Here is an 18956-nt window from a genome sequence, read left to right on the forward strand (position 1 = left end):
ACACTGCAGTTCAGCTGCGTGTGACCTAAAGGTGCTGTCACTACCGAGAAAACAGTTGCACAACTCTGCCATCAACACTAGAGAAACATGTCTTCGGCGACCTGGTCACATTGAGGTAACGGCAAGTGTCAGGAAACAGGTTTTTGTCACCCAGCAACCGTGTTCGCCGATTTGTTGTCCGACAACCAGAGAACACCCTGTCACACAGTGTTGACAGCAGAGTCAACACGGGGAACACTCCGCCATCTTGATTGTTCACCTTTGTCTGTGTGCGTGGCGTCGTCGCTGGAAATGTGATTCTACAAAGTGCTAATGGGTTCGAAGGGCCGGAAATTACCACGGGACGACAGCAACCAGTGACTTTGATTAGAAAACTCGACATGGGAAGTATTTTTCGCTCTTTATTTTATCACATTGTTCCTTTGCTGACGAAGCAACTAGCCCTAAACAAGGAAGATGAGATTGCTGATATATTCGTGATTTACACCACCGTATGAAGCGTTTCCGTCCGATTCTATCTTGCATGCAATTTTTATTTCTAGCATACAATTGAGTTAGTACTATGCTTAAAAACTATGACACCGATACGATCATCATTCATAACAATTGGTGGAATAAGCATTTTTTAATGCCGTCTATTTGCCTTTACCATGCTATGTGCTCGCTTGATTCCCCAAGACGTCGGGGGATTTTCGAAACAATTCAGGTGTCTGGCAGTGGCTGTTTTCAAGTACCAAGCATGAACAATCATGATGAGAGCGGTCATTTGCATGCTTTCATTTTTTAATCCCTTGCTTTCGTGGATAATGTTTACTAAATTTTATTAACGGGCGAGTAGGCATACCATTTTCACTAGCAGTAATGTGAGCTGGTCTCTTCACTTGCTGCAATTACGCTTGCCGTAATTATACAGAAAAACATTAATCAAATTATTTTAGCTGCACTCCAGCCTTAATTATTGTTGAATAACATTTTTAAGGCCTTTATTCAAGTAAGCTCTGAAAAATACACGTTATTGATAACAAACTTCACCATCAAAGCTATCTGTGTTGTTGTATTGACAGCACGAAATTTGCTCATCCACTGATCTGGGCAACACACGTCGTGCAACGCAAGTTGCTGCCATTTTCGTTGCCAAAAGCTGACACATTGAGGCAACATTGTTGCTGTCGCCTGTGTTATGCTGATGTTCCCGAAATGTGACAGGTTTGTCAGGCAACAGGGCAACCAAGAACTAAGTTAACTAACTGCTGACGAACATTTTGCGTTGCTGTCGCCACCGTGTTTCTCAATGTGACAGTCTTAAAGCTTGCAATACAGATTCAGACATCACGAGTTAATTCCCACCCTGGCTGGTTTCGATGGGGATACACATTGCAGCCCCTGGCCAAAATACGAAAGGGAAAGTGTCTCAGTGGCATCATATTGATGGTGCCCATTAGTATGTTCTTCTACGCTCTTTCTGCACGAACACAGTTTAACAAGTACAAATCCGAATTCTCTTTTGGATTTTGGGTCATGGCGTACCACGACCGCACAATATGCACACGTTAAAACCCTCGATAAGAGGCCATGTAGCACAGGTCAAACTGCCCTGGTATAGCAGAGACATAAGCCCCGTATAAAATCCCCCCCACTGTTGACCTTCGGTGCAACAAAGAGCCACATAATTAATTTTTCTACTTAGGCAAGTGTGCCTCTGCCATATGATAGTCAGGAATGTGGCTTACCTCACTGTGTGCATCCGAGAAGACGAGCGCTTGCGTGAGCACCCCTGACTTGTCGTCGGGGCTTGCCTCATCTGCCGGAGGAACCGCCACGGTAGCCCCCTTCGCACCTCCCTCGCCCCGCGAGGCTCCTGAGTCACTGCACTTGCTCCCCGACGTCACGTCCCTCTGGGAGGGGTCACCGGCGACTGCACCCACTTCGGAGGCCGCCCGGGCAACGACCACCTCTTCCACCGCCAGCGATAGCGATGCCACATGGTCTTGCACCTCTTTGACCGCGCTTTCGCTTTTTCTCGCCTGTGGCGACGCCGTGGAGGAGCTCGATGGCGACGACAGGCAGAGCAGCGAGTCCACCGACCCGTTGGGGCTGTTCGGGCTGGCCGCCGGCACGCAATCGGTGCCCCCACTCGACTCCTCGCCGAGCACCCGCGCCGCAGCGCCGTCTCCGCCCGAGACATCCACAGTCAGCACCACACAGGGGGACTTCATACAGGAAGTCACCACATTCTCCTCTGCGGGACACGAACTCCCGAGGCCGCACGCAACGGGCGACGCACCGCCTTCGCATTTTGTGGGTGGTTCCAACCGTGGCACTTCGCTGTCCTCGGTGAGATCTGCAACGGGCTTGGGCGACCCTTCTCTGCGATTCTCACCAGCTTCCCCGGAGGACGCCGCCGCCTTGGGGCCATGCTGCGTTGCGACGGCAGGCGGGGACCTCTCCTTGGCCCGGCCTCTGAGCTGCACCTCCACCACGTTGGGCTTTTCGTCCTTGAGTCTCATCGTGGCCGAAGATGATTCCGAGGCTTCGACCTTTTCTGCTTCGGAAGGCTCTCCTGCGGGTCTGGAATCGCCGGGGCTTTCCTGCTTGGTCGTGACACTGGGTGCTACGGGTTCACGCTCAGAGTTTTGTCTGGAGCGGCGCCTCTTGAGCAGGAAGAAGGACAGGAGGAGGACGAGGGCTGCGGCTGCCGGGAGAGTGACGGCCGCCCTCGGCCCCAGACCGGCCATGGACTGGCCTCGCGGGGCCGCTCCAGGGACTCGCTACTGGCCGCTGGCCCCTGCATTTGAAGGGTACGGGGAGCGGTTGCCTACCGTGCTACCAACACTGGTCAAACTGAACACATCTCTCCCACGGGACTAGAGCCGACTTGTCTGAACAGCCTCTTGGTTTAGACGGCCTCAAAGAAAGCATTGCCAAGACCAAGGCATGCAAGCACACGAGATGCAATCTTCCCATTCCACTCGGCTCAACCTCCAGCTTTGACAGTGCTGTCTTTCAGGTTGTTTTAATTATAATGCTGCTTCGAACAAGCAGGCTCCGAGTTAAAGTAGTGCCACTCAATTTTACCTACTGCACTGTATGGCTTCTGCTACAACACGAAGTGCAGTTTGAGAGTTGGCAACTTGCAGCCAGCTTGACGCCAGTGCGGTTAGCCACACAAAAGATCAAACTGTCCGCAAGTCATTATTCAATTCTGCGTTCTATTTTCGTTTACACCACTCAGAAGCGTAATGTCCTGTCAACATCAAATAGTTGGCACTCACCGCTCAATTTTCTCTCTATATTAGCAACTTTCTAGCACTGAGAAGGGATGCATGTCAGGACGCTCATATGTGTTGAACAACCTTCTGCCAAAAGTTAAATGTTATGGCTGACTTCGGATGGCACTTCAATCCTTGTGCCATCAAGAAAGAATGAGTGGAAACTTGGAAGAATAAGCACTCTCGGACTAGTACCTCATCTTCAAGCCAGAAAGAGACCATGACTCGAGAGTTCTATTACTCAAACTTGCCACATGCATTTTGCACATTGGTTATTAGAACCATCAAATTTTAGGACAGCACATGCTCTGCATTATATGGCAAGTTACAAGTGAAATTCTGCAGCTGTTTGGAGGAAGGGGAAAAGACCCCACAAGATCCGAAGGGCACTCTCAAACCCAGCGCAAAACCTCGACAATCTCCTTATGAAAGCTTGTCAGTGTCACTACTTATTTAATCTTCCTAGTTTCCTGACAAGACACCACAGTGCAGGTTTTGCTACAAGCCAAATAAATTTGTTTCAGAAAGGCATGATCTGAATGTAAAGGGGCACTAAAGTGGCTTTTGAATCTGTCGTTTTAAGAGGATATTTTAATCTAAGAACTCCAACCATCCCAATATACCCAATCCCAAACCCAGGCACGTATCCAGGATGGGGGGGGAGGGGCCCCCCCCCCCCCCCCCCCCCCCCCCCAAATTTTCCATTTTGCTGGGGCCTCCTCTCCCCCCTCCCCATCATACAGCGCTTTGTCATGGGCGGGCCCTCCCCCGAATCAAAATCCTGGCTATCTGCCTGCCCAAACACATGAAAATGCAAACAAACCTATTTCCAAAGTAAAAGGGCCGTATTGCGACCTTTGACCACATGTTCTATAAAGAAATAGGTTGTGCGTGATCATAATTCTGCATTTTTTATAACGCTTACAGTGAATAGAGAGAGTGATCGCTATAAAAAGACAAACCAATAAACCTTCTAGTGCCTCCTTCACAACATTGTAAAACCGTGCTACCCTTAAAAAAACAATTCTGACATGTGATGGCTAAGACTAGGTCATTCTGATAAAATAACTGGCGTGAAGCCATCGAAGGATTCCACGAACCAGCACAAGTGTTGAGCTGTGCTAGAGCGCAAGAGCAGATGCAAGTTTTTTAACCAACAGGTGGGGCACAGGACACCAGTCCCTAATAAATCAATTTGATAGAAAGGTAGCACCTCACCTCCCTCGCTATCTATATCCTATATCTAGGGACGCAGGCACCGGGTGCTACGATAGACGCCCTGCAACTTTAACAATCCCCATGGTGATTGCCTATAACTGTCCTCACCGATAAATCAAACCCAGCCCAATTCAGAAGTGGTAGCCGTTCTGGCCCGTATGAGCAGCAGGGAAGGGGGACACCTCAGAAAGAGTGTCAAGGGAGTAGGGCCTCCCAGGCGGCCATTAGACAATGCGTCCCCCCTTCCCTCTCTCCCCCCCCTTGTCCGTTTCTCCAAAACCAACCTTGACACTCCGTCGACCAAGGCAACCTCGTTTGAAAAGGCCAGGCCACGCCTGCCCGGCCTAACCCAGCACACACCACTTGTTTGATAGACGTAAGAAAAAAAAACATCTGTGCCCAACCTTCGGCCATTAACAGGCCTCCCAAGAAACCAGAAGCCAAACAAAAGCGGCAGCACACCTTCTCGGGCAGTGTTCGAAGCGCCCAGGAACCGGTGCAGGTGACAACGAACTGCTGCACGCATGCTGGCACGCCAAGTTGTCAAGTGACCGAGATTAACGAAGAAATTGATGCGGAGTGTTGATAGAAAACTCGTCCACCTAGATTTCACTGGCTGCGATTGCATCTTTGTAGATACCTCCCTAAAGCTGCCACCGCACATAATTAATTAGTATTCTTTCTGGCTTTCATTTGCTAACCTTAATTACTTAACCCCTTACAGAGAAGTTTAGGTTTGAAAAATGTGAAGAAACAATTTCTAAGCAAATATTGTGACTAGGGTTTGTCAGATATCACTACTGCACTAGGGTTGTCACGAAGCAAGCTTCTCATGGCATAGCAGACTGGACACAGGCCAAGGTTGCCATAACAATTAATTTTTAAAAAATCTTTATGCTTTCTTGTTAAGGAGCCTTTACTATCACAAACATTCAGCTGAAACGTCTTTCATATCACCACCAACTTTTGGTCGTTCCCTTACATTTAAGTTAACTGAACTGATTACACAAAATGACGGATTGGCTTCGCATCAATGTAACTTTGAAAGCGACATAAAATTGCATTCCATTCGCATATAAATCTGTCTTGCCTAATATCTTAAATGAACTTTAACAATATCACTCTGAATTTTGCGGAGCCTCTACAGTTATCTCTGCAGCATAACCCACTTTTTTGTTCATGTTAGTCACATTACAGATGAAGTTGAGGCTAATTATTATATGCATTATCTAACTGATGCCCGAAAAATGAGGTGATGCGCTGAATGTAAAAAACATTTCAATCTAAAGCACCATAACATGATGCCCATGGTATTTAAGACAGTCCATATCAGTGATACAGTGTGCACAACGCTCCTTACCGGTTGGAATGCCTAAAATAGACTATGAATATGCAAACTTTCAGAATGGGAAAATTGGGAAACAAAAACACAAGCCCCCAAACAGACTAGGAGAGACGACCTGAAAGCATGATTAATAAATTGTCATTAGCTGGCCCGAACTTTTCCTGACAATATTCAAATTCTTTATTTATCTCCAAACGGGAGGAGAGAAAGAGATAAAAGCAACTCAATTGTTGCCCGACAAGCAACAAGAGAGTTACTTTTATCACGGCAACAAACAACAATGAAGTAAAGAATGATTATAATCGAGGAAACCTTTTTGCCACAATTGAAAAAAGCACAGGATGTATGTGTCTAGCTTTAAACATATTTCCTCAGAAAGTTGTTTCTAGTGTTTAAAACAGCAAATCCATAATCAAGTAAAATATGCCCTATGCTACAATTGACCCCCCAACAGACAGAAAGCTAAGAAAGCTAAAGTAAAAGATAACCTTAACATATAAGCACATTAGAAAATTATTTGCTACCCCACAGTATAAACATTAACAGAACCACATCAATCACAATCACAATGCAATAAAAATAAGTAAAAGAGAGCAAACGAAGCTCTGCTTTAACCTCTATCCCTCATACGCACCGCATTATGGCGACAGAAGACACACATTCACACAATCCAGCCAAATTGAATGTCAGCAGAGAATGAACGGCCGCCCGATGCTGGTCGCACACTCACGAGCCAACCCGGGCGAAAGTCCCTGGTACCGACGCCCCGAATCACATATGCTGCACGCACTGCAGCATTGCAAAGGTGTGCATGGCGTGGCAGGCCTCCCCCCAACGCACGAGCACAAAGACCCTTCTGTGTCCAGCAGCCAGCACAGAGGGCCCTTCCCCGCTCCCAACCAGTTTGCCCAGCCCCCCCTCCCCCCTTCGACCCAGCTCTCTGCCGTGTCTGCCTTCTAGGCTGGGCGGAGTGGCCAAGATATCGGGACAGCGTGAAACGAGAACGAAACGACACTCGGGAGAAACAAGAGCACGGCACTCCCAACAACAACAACACACGACAAGGAGGAGGGAGCCCCTGCCCCCTCTCCTCCAGCGGCCAGCTCCCGTCGATTCCGCTTCCTGTGCCATTATCCCGCTATTCCAAGCAGGTCCTTTGAGGAAGTGAAGCCGGATCATTGTTTCGGACCTGCCCTCGCCACCTGTAGCAGTGCGAGGAGGGGGCACCCTTTGACTGAGACGCCTGCTTAAGGGATGGCTGCTTTTGCAGGGTACAAATTATCGGAGCCTTTCCACCGCTCTAGGTAAAACAAACCAAAAAGGAGGGCATGCAGCAGAAGTGATGCCTCGCTCTTCCTAGACAGGAAGCCCTGCCTTCCAGGGAGGCACATCTCGAACAATCTATCGTCGTGCTGCTTTGTTTTGAGTCTATGGTTGGTTTTCAATCTGTTCCTCGAGTGAACATAGCAAACACTTTCCAAAGAGAGCAAGAAGGGAGTATGAACGACGGCCATTATTACAGGGAGATCAGGGTGGATGTACCTTCATCGTTCTGCCCCGGTAAAACTGGGACACCAAAAGATGGACCATAAAGTGAATGCGCCAAGGAGCAGGGTTCTGGGGAACATCCATTTTGATTGTAAGCAGTTTCTTGTTGGTTACGAGTGAATATCCCCGCACAAAGTGGGCCTCTAACCAAAACTGTCTGCTCGTGTTCACAGTTTTTGCTCCAGTTTGGGTGCACTCCAAGGGTTAAAAATTGCAAAGGGCTCTGCTTATTTCCACGAAACTGCTGTATTTAGTTAACGCATAGCTACCACAAAAAGGGAATTACACTTAACAAGATTCACGTCACAGTAAAAACATAGAACACACAGATTGCAAATATATTCTGAGAACGATAGGCAGCCAGCGTACGAAGGTCCACCAAAATTTCAGGGCATTTGAACACACAGCGCAAACCAGTAGTGGTGCGAATTTGTACCACAAGGTGCATTGTTGTGTATCTTTCAACCGTTAATCTGCTAACTGGTGCTTTTATAAATGCATGCATTTCCGAGTTTCAGCTGGATTTTTTACACAGCTTTCTAGTGTTTCTGCAAATGTCCAATGGTTTATATTAAAGAGCAAAGATTTTGCATGCAATTTTGCTTTAAGCCACAACTGTGGCTGAAACCCACTGAATGTTACATAAAGGAAGCTTTTGGGTGGGCGTGTTAAGCAAGAACATTCGAGTGGTTTAAGCATTTAGAAAGTAAACTAGAAACATATCAATGCTGGTAATTTCTTTCCACATTTGAGAACTGCACATAAGTAGTGTCTCCATTTTGGTCAGACCCTCAACAGAAAGTTTTTACCTAAATGTTTCGAGACGACTGAGGGCTATTCTGAGGCTGGAACGGCCTGAAACATGCAATAAAAAAAAGGAGTTGCTGCACCATGACCAATGTGCCTCCACACCCCTGACAAAAAGACGAGATGACCATTGACTCCCACACTGCCTACTCGCCTAACCTGACCCGCACTCACTCTCTACTTTCTACCGGAGTTCCCAAAAATGAAATTCCGGTTGAAAGGGCGGCAATTTAACTCCACTGAAGGGATCCAAGTGGGATCACAGCAGGTGTTGAAGATGCCACAGCAGGCAGACTTTAGTGAGCGCTTACAATAATGGAAGAAATGGACCATTTTCCAGTAAGCTTCTGCGCATGCGTCCCTCCCGCTGTCGCCATTTTCGCAGAACACCGGGACGCAGTGCCCTGCGGAGATGGCGACAGCAACATTGTCAGCATCTATCTTCGCGCGTATTTAGGCTATTTTGACGCTTTGTTTTTTAGTACGAGTAGTATAAGGTGCAAAAAGCACTGAAAACCAGTACAATGTCACGATTCCAATGTGTTCTGAAGGGCGAAGGCATGTTGGGCTGCTCTTCTATTTTACTTGGCTGACAGCTCCCCAGACGGCGCTCGTTACTCGAAAAAGGTCCATTGCTGGAATCGTTGCAATGTGCCCAAGACTACTTTGAAGGTAACGGTGGAAATTAGGACTTAGTATTTGTGTCTTTGCAAGAAAATTCTCTGAAGTATTGGGTAACACACTGTACAATGCACAAAAAAAATCCTTAGATAGTTTGCATCCTGTGCTCAGTCTGCACATTACGGGCATCCTGTTTCCAACTGTAGGCAAACCCACGCTGCATCTCTTTCTTCAAGCTTTGGCCAATCTGGTACCTTGTTTTACCTTATTTGTGCCAGCCTTTTTCTCTCAGAAGTGGTTCTGCAGATGTTTAATATTGTCATACTCCTCTCATTAATATTTAATTCCTTGGGAGCTATAGGTACCTTCAGCTTTTCCACTCTCAATTTGATGAATGCTGCGAACACTCTTCGTTTCGGAGGCATTGTGGGCTGCAGTTCGTAGAGGACTTTAACAATCCCTTATTTGTGTCTAGCTGCATTCCCACAACCGTAGCTACATGGTGTTCGTACCCCGTTAGTTGCCCAATCACGAAGTTTCCCATCAAAATCAAACTTGGCCCACATTCTTCACTTGGGTCTAGGCATACTTTCCGCATCACCCGCAGAAGGTATGCTGTGAGAGCAATGGCAGTGGAGTTACAGTTCAACTTGATATTGCCCTGCAGAACACGGTATGATCTCAAAAAGTGTGCAGGGCCTGTCAAGCAATACACAAAGACCTCAAAAAAATAAAATTTATAGTTTATATTGGTAGATAGGTCCTACTGCATAAAATGCAATCTTTTAAACATGTACAGTCAGCAGACTACACAGTTCACAAAATTTTAACTGTAACTAACCCTAACAAATAGCACCCTTTTATCACCCCTTTCCAACCGAGCTTGCGAAGCATTCCAAACTCCTGGTACAATGCCAGAAAAAGTGTCGACCGCACAGTTTCGATGCCCCTCATCTGCAGGCAATACACTATGCACCACACGCTCTCTACAAGAACTGTGGCAACAAGAAACGTGCCAAGGAAAGTCATGGAAAACCTGCCCCTGACGCAACAAGTGCCTTGGCTGAGAAATTGGGCAACCCAATGCGATTTTCCATTTCTTGGCATGCAGCATGACCTCCAGTTTATCGTATACAATTGTAACGTGCCATCTGCACCCCAACCAGTAGAATCCATGTATTCGTTGCTATCAAGGGTTCCACGTGATAGGAGCCTAATCTGGCTTCCATAGGACAAGGAAATGAGAGAAGTTAAGGGAGACTTGATATGCTTGGTTGCTTGGGCAACGGCATGGCATAGATTACGTATCTCCAGTCTCTCCGCTTACGAGAGGGCCGCCATTGAATGAATGATGTAATGGCGTCACCCAGCTACGAGACCTGATCTGGGCAGTTTGCAGAAGCAATCTTTGTGGGGCAAAGGGCGAGTGGTGCATCTACGAATAGCAAGCCGAGCAGAGGTGCAGGCAACAATAATGTCCACGTCCAATGGCAATTCCGCAAAATGTACCTCAAACCACCATCCTCAATGTTGTGAAGCAACTATATTTGTTGACCCAGAAGCAATGTTTACATAGAAAGGGCTGCGTTTAGACTCGCTAAGCAAGTGTACGGGGACCAGAAGGCTCGCTGCTATATTTAAGTCAGATTCATACCTAGGTAGTAGCATGCAGTGTATAACAAGTGGACTGTATTTAACAGGAAACATCCAATTGTGCTGAAGCAAAAGCACAACCTTGCGAGTCTGAGGCTACAGAAATATAATAACAGAGTCATTTCCAAGCAACACGAGAAACGGAATGCAAGAGCTGCACATTCGGACTATGCAAGTTAAATTTTCCTGCTGCTTGTTTAAACAAATTCGCAAATATGGCTTAAAAAAAAAAAAAAAAGAGACAGAAGCAATTTAGAAATTCATGTTTCGACAGCGTAAGGTTGGTTTGCCTCTGAGGTACAGCAATATTGACTTATGCTGACGACCGCAAATTAAGCTAGTGCGGTATGATGACTAGCCCGAGGTCCTGTAACATGACATGCAGGGGTGATACACGAAAAAACGGTCACCGGTACGATGCTCGCCCAGATTAAAACGGGCAGTAGCGGGGTTAATCGTTGTAATGCTCTGGCCACATGGCCCATCTACAAAGGTGTTACGAATTATCATATTTCTAGGTTAACGAACTTCCCACTGTCTAAACATTCATACGGGCATTACGGAATGCATCTAATCAAACTCGGAAATCACAAACGACCAGTTTTTTCAGGCCTACATATAGGCCATCTCACAATGCGAGACACCACTATAATATGTACATACTACAGAAAGCTCCGAATGTGCATTAAATACACAAATTAAGGGTGCCTTCCAAGATCAGTTTTCCAGATGGCTCAAACTACACGCGAGCACAACCAATGTAGAAGTTCAAATCCATTTTTTTCTCGAACTATCCCTCATGCGAAGAATTCACACACAAGAGAGTCGATGTAAGAGGCAGACAAGGACCCAAAGTTGCCTCGAAGATCAGCTCGCCGCACTGCATGTTCGGGGCACAAGCCAAGGCTACCTACCCCCATCCCAGCCGCTTGCGTGGTTGACAGGGCCCAAATCCCCGCAGCTTAGTCGGGCGATTGATCCGACCGCCGTGAAGTCAGAGGAGCTTCCAGAGAACTCGGTACGTAGACCACCGTGCTTCCAGGCGAACACGCAAAAAAAAAAAAAAAATATATATATACATATATATATAAAGAAACTCGAAGACGCTCGCTCTCTGTCCAGCAGCACGGAACGAGGGCTCCAGCGGAGAGCCGCGCCGCACCAATTTGGCGACGTAATGAGAAGTCTCCGAGCTGTGTCGTTCTTTCTCTACTGGCCCTTTTGTTCTTTTGCTTGCTTGGCGGAGAATCTGATTGGGTCCGGTGATTCGCATTCCTTTTTACTAATTCATCTTGCGGATAGGCGCCGCTTTTTTTTTTCTTGTCACGCTTAAAAAAATTAAAATACAGACGACGCGAACTCATTCCTAAAATGTTTTACGAAAGCACATCTCCCCGCACTACACCGCCTTCTGCAAAAAGGGGGAAAAAAAAAAGGATGCGTCAGACGTACTGATAACGTATGCCAACTGCGCGCCTATGGTATGGCGACGTTCGACTCGGGGTATAATGACCAGCACCAAAAGAAAAAAAAAAATGGTTCGGGTGTTCGTTTGCCCCCGTAGGCGGTGTAAACGGGTTCCCACGACGGACAGGTGGTGTTGACACACCGGGCACGTAGAGACAGCAGCAGCAACGGCAGCGATCGGCGCGCGACTAAAGTTACGCGCAAAAAAGCCCAAGGCCGCAACCGGGAGTTTCGGTCTAATCAGCTCCCCTTCCTCGTACTCGAGCAAGGCGCCCAGGTCCGGTGCTGGTCACAGCCGATGTCGTCGCCCGATGTTGGCTACTATTTTTTTTTTTTTTTTTTCTACTCGTGGCCCAAGAGTTCGGTTGTAGCGGGCGAAGGGGGAAGACGGGTAAAGCGGCGACGGCTCTGCTATTTTTAGCAATCGCCGAGCGTGGTCAGGGAAAGAAGAGCAAAATTCAAAACCGACAACACGACGAAAGTAGGAGAAAAAAAGAAAGGAACAGGTCCGCCGCGGCTCTCGTCGTAATCGCCGCACTGGGAACACTTTCGGGCAGGTTCACCGATGAGAGGAAGCCGGCTAAAGATAAAAAGCACGATGGAAGAATCCACTTCGGACGCATCCGGCAACCTGTGGCTCTATGTATGCAGCGCTCGGCCGATCGCGAGCGTTTCGGTACAACGTCCAACTGCAAACTTCCGACAAAGTGCGACAAGCGCGAGATGCGGATTTTCCGTCTCAAATAAAATGAGCCTGGAGACACTTCGCAGCCTGCCGGTGTGCACCTTCGGAAAGCAGATCGCGAACAGCACGCCGCCTTTGCGGTACGCACTGTCAACAAACGTGACGCAGCGAAGCGCGCTGGATGAAGCTGCTTGCGTGTGACAAAAATGCGAGACCCTAGTCCGCCGAGCGTGGTTCTTTGTCTCAAATGCCAGCGGAGCGGCAGCAAGTTTCCGGTATTGTAGCGCCGCCGAGCAGGACCGAACGGCCCCCGCTGCGGTCAGGCCTAGGCAGACCAAAACACAATATGGTGGTCTTTTAAGAGCGCCCGACGAGTCGCGAACATTGTCATTGGGTTAGCTTACCAAAGCGACGTGAAATGCTAGCCGCTGATCGACGATGCTGCCCGGAACGAAGGCTGGTTCGGCAAACTTCGGTCGCTTACCGGACCCTAAACACGCTGCACAGCTTCAGGAACTTTCCCCACGTGGCTAGCAACTCTGTCGCCATGAGCAAATGTTTCGTCTCGTCGAGTCTCGCAGCCAACGGGAGGACGGAAACATCTGTTTCGGCGGAGGAATACGCGACCCCAGTTCTTTGCAGACGAATTCGTGTTTTGGGGTTCTATTTGTTCTCAAACCTGCACAAAAGTGTAATTTTATAATGTTTAATTGTCTAATTAGGTAGTTTAATTATAATAAATTAGCCATGCATTTATAAAATCACTGAATTACGACAAGTTCAATGATGACTCCATTCGCTATTAAATTTTCAAAATAAAGAAATAGTCAAATTATTTATAAAGAGATGTTTTAAGCTATAGGAATAAGCCTTTTAAGCAAATTATAATTGTATAAGTGGTTTTGTATTTTTATTATTACAAAACAGATGCCGCACTCTTTTTTGCGCGGCGCGCGCGGACCAACACGAGTGCCGCGGCTTCCCTACAAGAAAAGCGCACGAAGGCTTTGCAAATGGATGAAAGAGTGTGCTCCTAGCCGTCTGCGTTTCGCGATGTGAACATGGCTTCTCCTACGAAGTATCGCGCGTAAACCGCGTCCACCGCGTTACACCCAGCTCTCCGGCGGGTGTTTCTTCAACTCTGTGGTCTTCAAGAGCCCCTCGTTTGATCCACACCTACCGCGGAACCGCTGCAGCGCTCGGCTAATGAATGGAAACGTCGAGCTGTGTTTGTGAGTCGCCTCATCACTGCACGTCGTCGTCGGCGCCAATCCCCGCTTCTTTCTTCGAACTCTGTGTCACTATGGTGCCTGTGTAGCACCGAGCGACCCTTCCGGTCTCTCCGTGAGCGATGGCCAGCGGAGGCGCGTCTGTTGGATGCTCTTCTAAGCCTAACAAAGGCGACAGCGTCGGACAAAGGCCCACTCCTTTGACCGCGGGGAGCCAAGTGGCCGGCGCCTGAAGCTACTCGGAAGATTTGGTGGGCACATCCCAACCATCCGAAATGGAGACCGTCGGAGACTTCGAGTACAACACCAAGGATTTGATCGGCCACGGCGCCTTTGCCGTCGTCTACAAGGGCCGCTACAAATCGGTGAGCCATGCGTGACACTACCAACTACACTTGCTCTTTTATCGACTTAGTTTTGTCGCAGCCTCTTCTGTTTACGTACTAAAGTTGCACGAAATAGACGCATCTCGACCCCAAACACGAGCGCATCATTGTTTGTTTATAGCTCTTCCGCTTCAGCTCAACGGTCGAACCTGTCTATGGAGAGGAGCTTTTCGTCTCACAATAACTGGTGTGCGTGTCGTCATTGTTTATGAAACACTGGCCTCTGCGTATGACGGCAATATGATGCCCGATTTCTCGTCGCTCATACGCGCGTCGTAGGCGCTTAGAACGACGGAGTTCTCCTCCGGGGGCCTCTTGTTTTTATTTGATTTCTTTTTGTTTTTCGTCTTCCCGAACGCATATTAAACCGCCGCTGCGTATGCGCTGGGAGAGCGGAGCCCTCGATAACAAAGGCACGAAAACGACGCTTCCGAAACGCAGCTCAGGGTCGTGACAAACCGCTGTCGCTCGATCGCTCTGTGCCTTTCCTGCATCGCTTCTCGGGTTTGGCAAGCACTGACATGCCCGATCATGCGTGCGCGCTGCTGACTGGGGGACGTAGCGACCGTGGGCCGTGGCTCCTGCGTCGACTTTGTACAGTCTCAACGTCCCTGCCTTCGTTTCTTTACGGGAAAGCAGCTTCGCGTGGATTGGGGTACAACCGCTGTTCACTTGTAATGCGGTGAACTTAGTGTAAACTAACTGATGTTTTGTATCTTCTTTTTTTTTTTTTTTTGACAGGACTGGGCTTTAAAGATGTGTGTGCACGCAAAGCTGGGATTGACCCTTCGTTTGGTTGCAAGCTGCAGCTTTGGCGATGTTTATTATTATTATTATTATTATTATTCGTACTTGAGCTGAATTAGTTGCTAGCACACGAACTACACTAAGAAGACGCATTATAAGCGACCTCCTTACAAAAGGAGTCGGTTGTATGTCAGTCAGCTGATAGACGCGCGGTATCTGCTCCGCCACAGTCGCGTTGTTTCTCGGGGTTTCTGCACCCCCCCCCCCCCCCCCCCCCCCGCCCCCTCTCTTTTTTGTTTTGTTGCACTATTGGCCCGCGTTTTGCTGGTCTGCTTCCGCGCACGCTCTGCGTCCTTTGGTGTTGCCTTTGGACACCTTCCACCAGGCCGGGAGAGTGGAAGCGCCGATAGCTTGTCGGGTGGGAGGTTTATTTCCTGGCCCTCCGAACGCGTGGCTGCCAGAGATCGTTGGATGGAGGAATCTGATGCGAGCCTTGCGCAGCCAGCGCATTGTGCGATCCGCCCAGCTTTTACGCCGTCGCTCATTGCGTGCGTCGGCTGTCGGGAAGGGTTCTCAACTCGAACATCCCCGTTGCCGAGCCGACGCGTGTGCCCGTTTCGCTTCTCTCACGCACGAGTGCGCAGCGCAGGTGCGGCCAAGTACGGCACGACGGACCGGCATATGTCAAAACGTTGGAGCTCTTGGTGTCTTGGTCACAGACACTATGTTTCTACCGACTGAAACGTTGCCGTTCGGATTAACCAGAGTTAAGCATCCTGCGCACCGGCCAGTGGCGTACCAACTTGATTTTGAGGGGGGGGGGGGGGGGCAAGGCAAGGCAAACTGGACCCCAGACCCCCTCCTCCTCAGGGCCGGGAAGCGGTGCCCATGGTATCCCTTGGGCGCAGGGGTGGAACGGCTGCACCATTTGCGCCATTTTGCGCCAGACGCATGTGTCTACGCCATCCTGCGCCATGTTGCAGAAACTGCGCCACAGCCAATACTTCGCACCATTATGCGCCAAATCGCAAAACGTGCACCAAAAAATGTTTTATTTTGTCTTGGTTTCGGTTTTATTGACTCGATTAGCAACAATGGAGCGCGTTTAGCCTGGTCGGCCTTGCAATCCTTTGTTCTGTTTATTCTCCCTGTGTATCCCGAGTCGGAAGCGCGCGAAAAGAACTCTGATTCTAAACGCTACACCACCTGCGACTGGATTGTTATTCTTCAACCATTAGCGGTTAACAAGTCGGCTGAGGTAGGTAAGCTCGAGTCGTTAAGCCTCAGATTGCCTGAGGCTCTGCAGCCTGGGTTCCGGACGTCAGCCAGTAACACATCAGCAAACGATTCCCTTTAGTACTTCATCGTTAAAGGTTGGAACCGCATTCTTGCAAGATAAATCGTGATTTGATAGAACTGAAACGCGGTCCGATCCGAAACCTTGCCGGCCAGCAGCTCTTACGCGAGTGGTAGATCTACTCGGCGTACATTGATTAACCTTGCTCCTGCTTATCGCTTCGAATACGATAACTCCGTTAATCGTAGTCTGCTGCTTCGATATTGAGTTGCACAATAGGATAAACTCGAAATTTGTTGCCGTGTTCCTCCGTGCAACTGCACGTCCGTTGCTTACGCACGTCACGTGGTTCGCACATATAGTTACTGTGTCGAGCACGTGTGGGTTGTGCGATAAGCAGTGCTGGTTTGCATTTTGAGCAGCTGAAAGCCACTCAGAAAATATCAAGGACGCTATCTTCAGGAACGTAGGGTACTTGCTTTTTGATTCTTATTAAGGCTCACAAAGTTTCAAGTTTTCTCGTCTGTTACACTGTTCTCCCATCTACCTAGGTCCCTAACCACTCATGTTCATCTGTGCTGCTAAGCACGATTGAAATTGCTCCCGTGCTCGTCTAAGACACAAGCTGAAGTGCAATGAAAACTAATCTGAGCTGCTCCTAGCTTGCTCCAGAACGTAGTTTTAGCTGCTCTCAACCTACTACAAAACAGCTGTATCAGCTGCTCCCATGGCTGCTCCCAAGTACATTTCATGAGTTCCACCCCTGCTTGGGCGCCGCCGGCCAGTATTTGCCCTGCCTAGATGCTTGCCCCCCCCCCCCCCCCCCCCACACACACACACACACACACACGCACAACTCTGAGAATGGGGGGGGGGGGGGGGGGCAACCGCCCCATTTGAACCCCCCTTCCGGTTGGTACGCCCATGGCACCGGCTACTTAATTCTTTTAAAATCGGACAAACCCACCGAGTCTCGTCTTGAGTTGAGTCGAGTCGTCTGCATCCAACTTATGTCTCTAAAAGGCAGACCCTCCCGGGGTGTCGGCCTTCTCTTCTCGGGGTATCTTAGCTAACGCTCTATCAACTATCCTCTCTTTTCGAGCAGTGTTCGTTTCGTAGCTTGGAGGCAGCGTTTGAAAATTGGACATGGCGACCTAGGTAACTTGCTTGGCCAGGGTTAACAGCATTTATTGGCTAGCGTGTGGCGTACAGACGGTAACAAAGGATCACTCTCAGACAGGGCAGTGTTATAAATGTACTTTGTGAGGCTTCCAAACTTGACCTGCGGTATGTCTCGTCCATTTTTTTCTTGGCAAAAAACGCAGTGGCGCCATCTACTGGGTAGCCCCGGCACACTTCCGGTTGACGTATGTTTCCCAATTTTTTACTCATCATTATTTTATCGTAGGAGTTAAGTCGGAGGGTGCTATAAGTGGCCATTTCCAGAAGATTGCATGTATATTTGATATTGCAAATATTACAAAAACCCCGGTCTAGTTCAGAACCGGAAGTTGTTGGTGGCTATTTGCACTCTGGCGCCACCACGTTTCGACTCACGCGAGAAAGAGCGAATACAGGCTTTCCACCTGACCTTATCCTGTCAGCTCTCGGGCCACCACCAGAGAAGAGGAAAAAGAGAACTCCCCTCTCACGGAAGCTCTCTTTTGTGTGTCCCAGACGTCCCTATTCTCCCTCTAGATGATTATAGAAGATAAACCTGTCACTCGAAATTCGTACAAAAGCAGCTTCTCCCTTCCAGACTATGCTGCATCCTAATTCTCGCGGCTATTTCGACAGCTCGTTTCCCCCCGTTCAGTAGCCATTCTCCAGATTGACAGGAGCGATCCAGAAAGGCAAGCTGACACCCCCTACAAAGGCCAATATCGTCCATGTCGTACCCTCTGGGCCAGCTCAAGGGGCAGACACAAAATGGAGAGGGCACAGATGGGCTTGTTTATCAACAACGAGTTTATTGTAGCCCCGAAAAGGCGGGGGACCATCCCCGGCTTTAGGATCTTGAGCCAAGGGATAATAGTTCAATCACAAAAGCCCTTTGTGCCTTCCCAGTCGCACGTGGCTAACCTATTCTACCAACGCAAAAAAAAAAAAAAAAAATGGACAGTTTAGTTTTGAACTTTTAACCGTCGGACAAAATTGATCTGGTAGTCCCAAGGCTGTTCTCCAAATGAACGGAGAAAAGTGTCTCCTAGATGCATTACATAAGCTACAACCAAACTTCGGCCAATGGATGGATGCTAACGGCTGCACCCTTTATATCGGGAGGTAGCTTGCGCCGCCTAGCCATGAAACGAAACGCACGATTTTTTCACTCCCCGTCAATTTCCTTCCCCTCTGTGTCTTTTTGTGACTATGACTTGGCGGTGTAACAATTTGGTGCTTAAATTTTTTTTTTTTTTTTTTTGCCATTTGTCCGAACTTTTATTCGAAATCGCAGGAAACGGTTTTCAGTCTCTACCACAGGGCAAAGTGATATCGCCTGAGTGGCGATCGCCCATTGCGACCGCTCTGCGCCGAGCACCAATATGGCGGCGCCCACAAGAAAATCGGAAAACGAAGAGCCTAGATACTCTAGGCGTAGCTTTGTACCGGAGTCCCCTATTTCTGCTCGAGTGATCCCGTATAGTGCCAGATCAAGCAGCGCCAGGGAAAAGTGATCGTGGGAC

General features: G+C 48.5%; 2 protein-coding genes across 2 annotated transcripts in view; one reads left to right on the forward strand and one right to left on the reverse strand.

Annotated features, from left to right (window-relative positions):
- The window catches only part of LOC8032612 (A-kinase anchor protein 1, mitochondrial), a 51393-nt gene extending 38171 nt beyond the window's left edge, over positions 1–13222 (reverse strand). The window contains exons 1-2 of the mRNA XM_029970296.4: positions 13018–13222; positions 1731–2785 (exon numbers count right to left, since the gene is read on the reverse strand). Of these exons, the coding sequence (XP_029826156.3) occupies positions 1731–2735 (1005 nt within the window). The 5' untranslated portion in view covers positions 2736–2785; positions 13018–13222. The remainder of the gene's footprint in view (positions 1–1730; positions 2786–13017) is intronic.
- Positions 13223–13580: 358 nt separating this feature from the next.
- The window catches only part of LOC8032615 (serine/threonine-protein kinase unc-51), an 83810-nt gene continuing 78434 nt past the window's right edge, over positions 13581–18956 (forward strand). Inside the window, exon 1 of the mRNA XM_029970293.4 lies at positions 13581–14207. Within this exon, the coding sequence (XP_029826153.2) occupies positions 14118–14207 (90 nt within the window). The 5' untranslated portion in view covers positions 13581–14117. The remainder of the gene's footprint in view (positions 14208–18956) is intronic.

Source organism: Ixodes scapularis, unplaced genomic scaffold (genome assembly GCF_016920785.2).
Source record: "Ixodes scapularis isolate PalLabHiFi unplaced genomic scaffold, ASM1692078v2 PGA_scaffold1__304_contigs__length_218370807, whole genome shotgun sequence".
Taxonomy (NCBI): Eukaryota; Metazoa; Arthropoda; class Arachnida; order Ixodida; family Ixodidae; genus Ixodes; species Ixodes scapularis.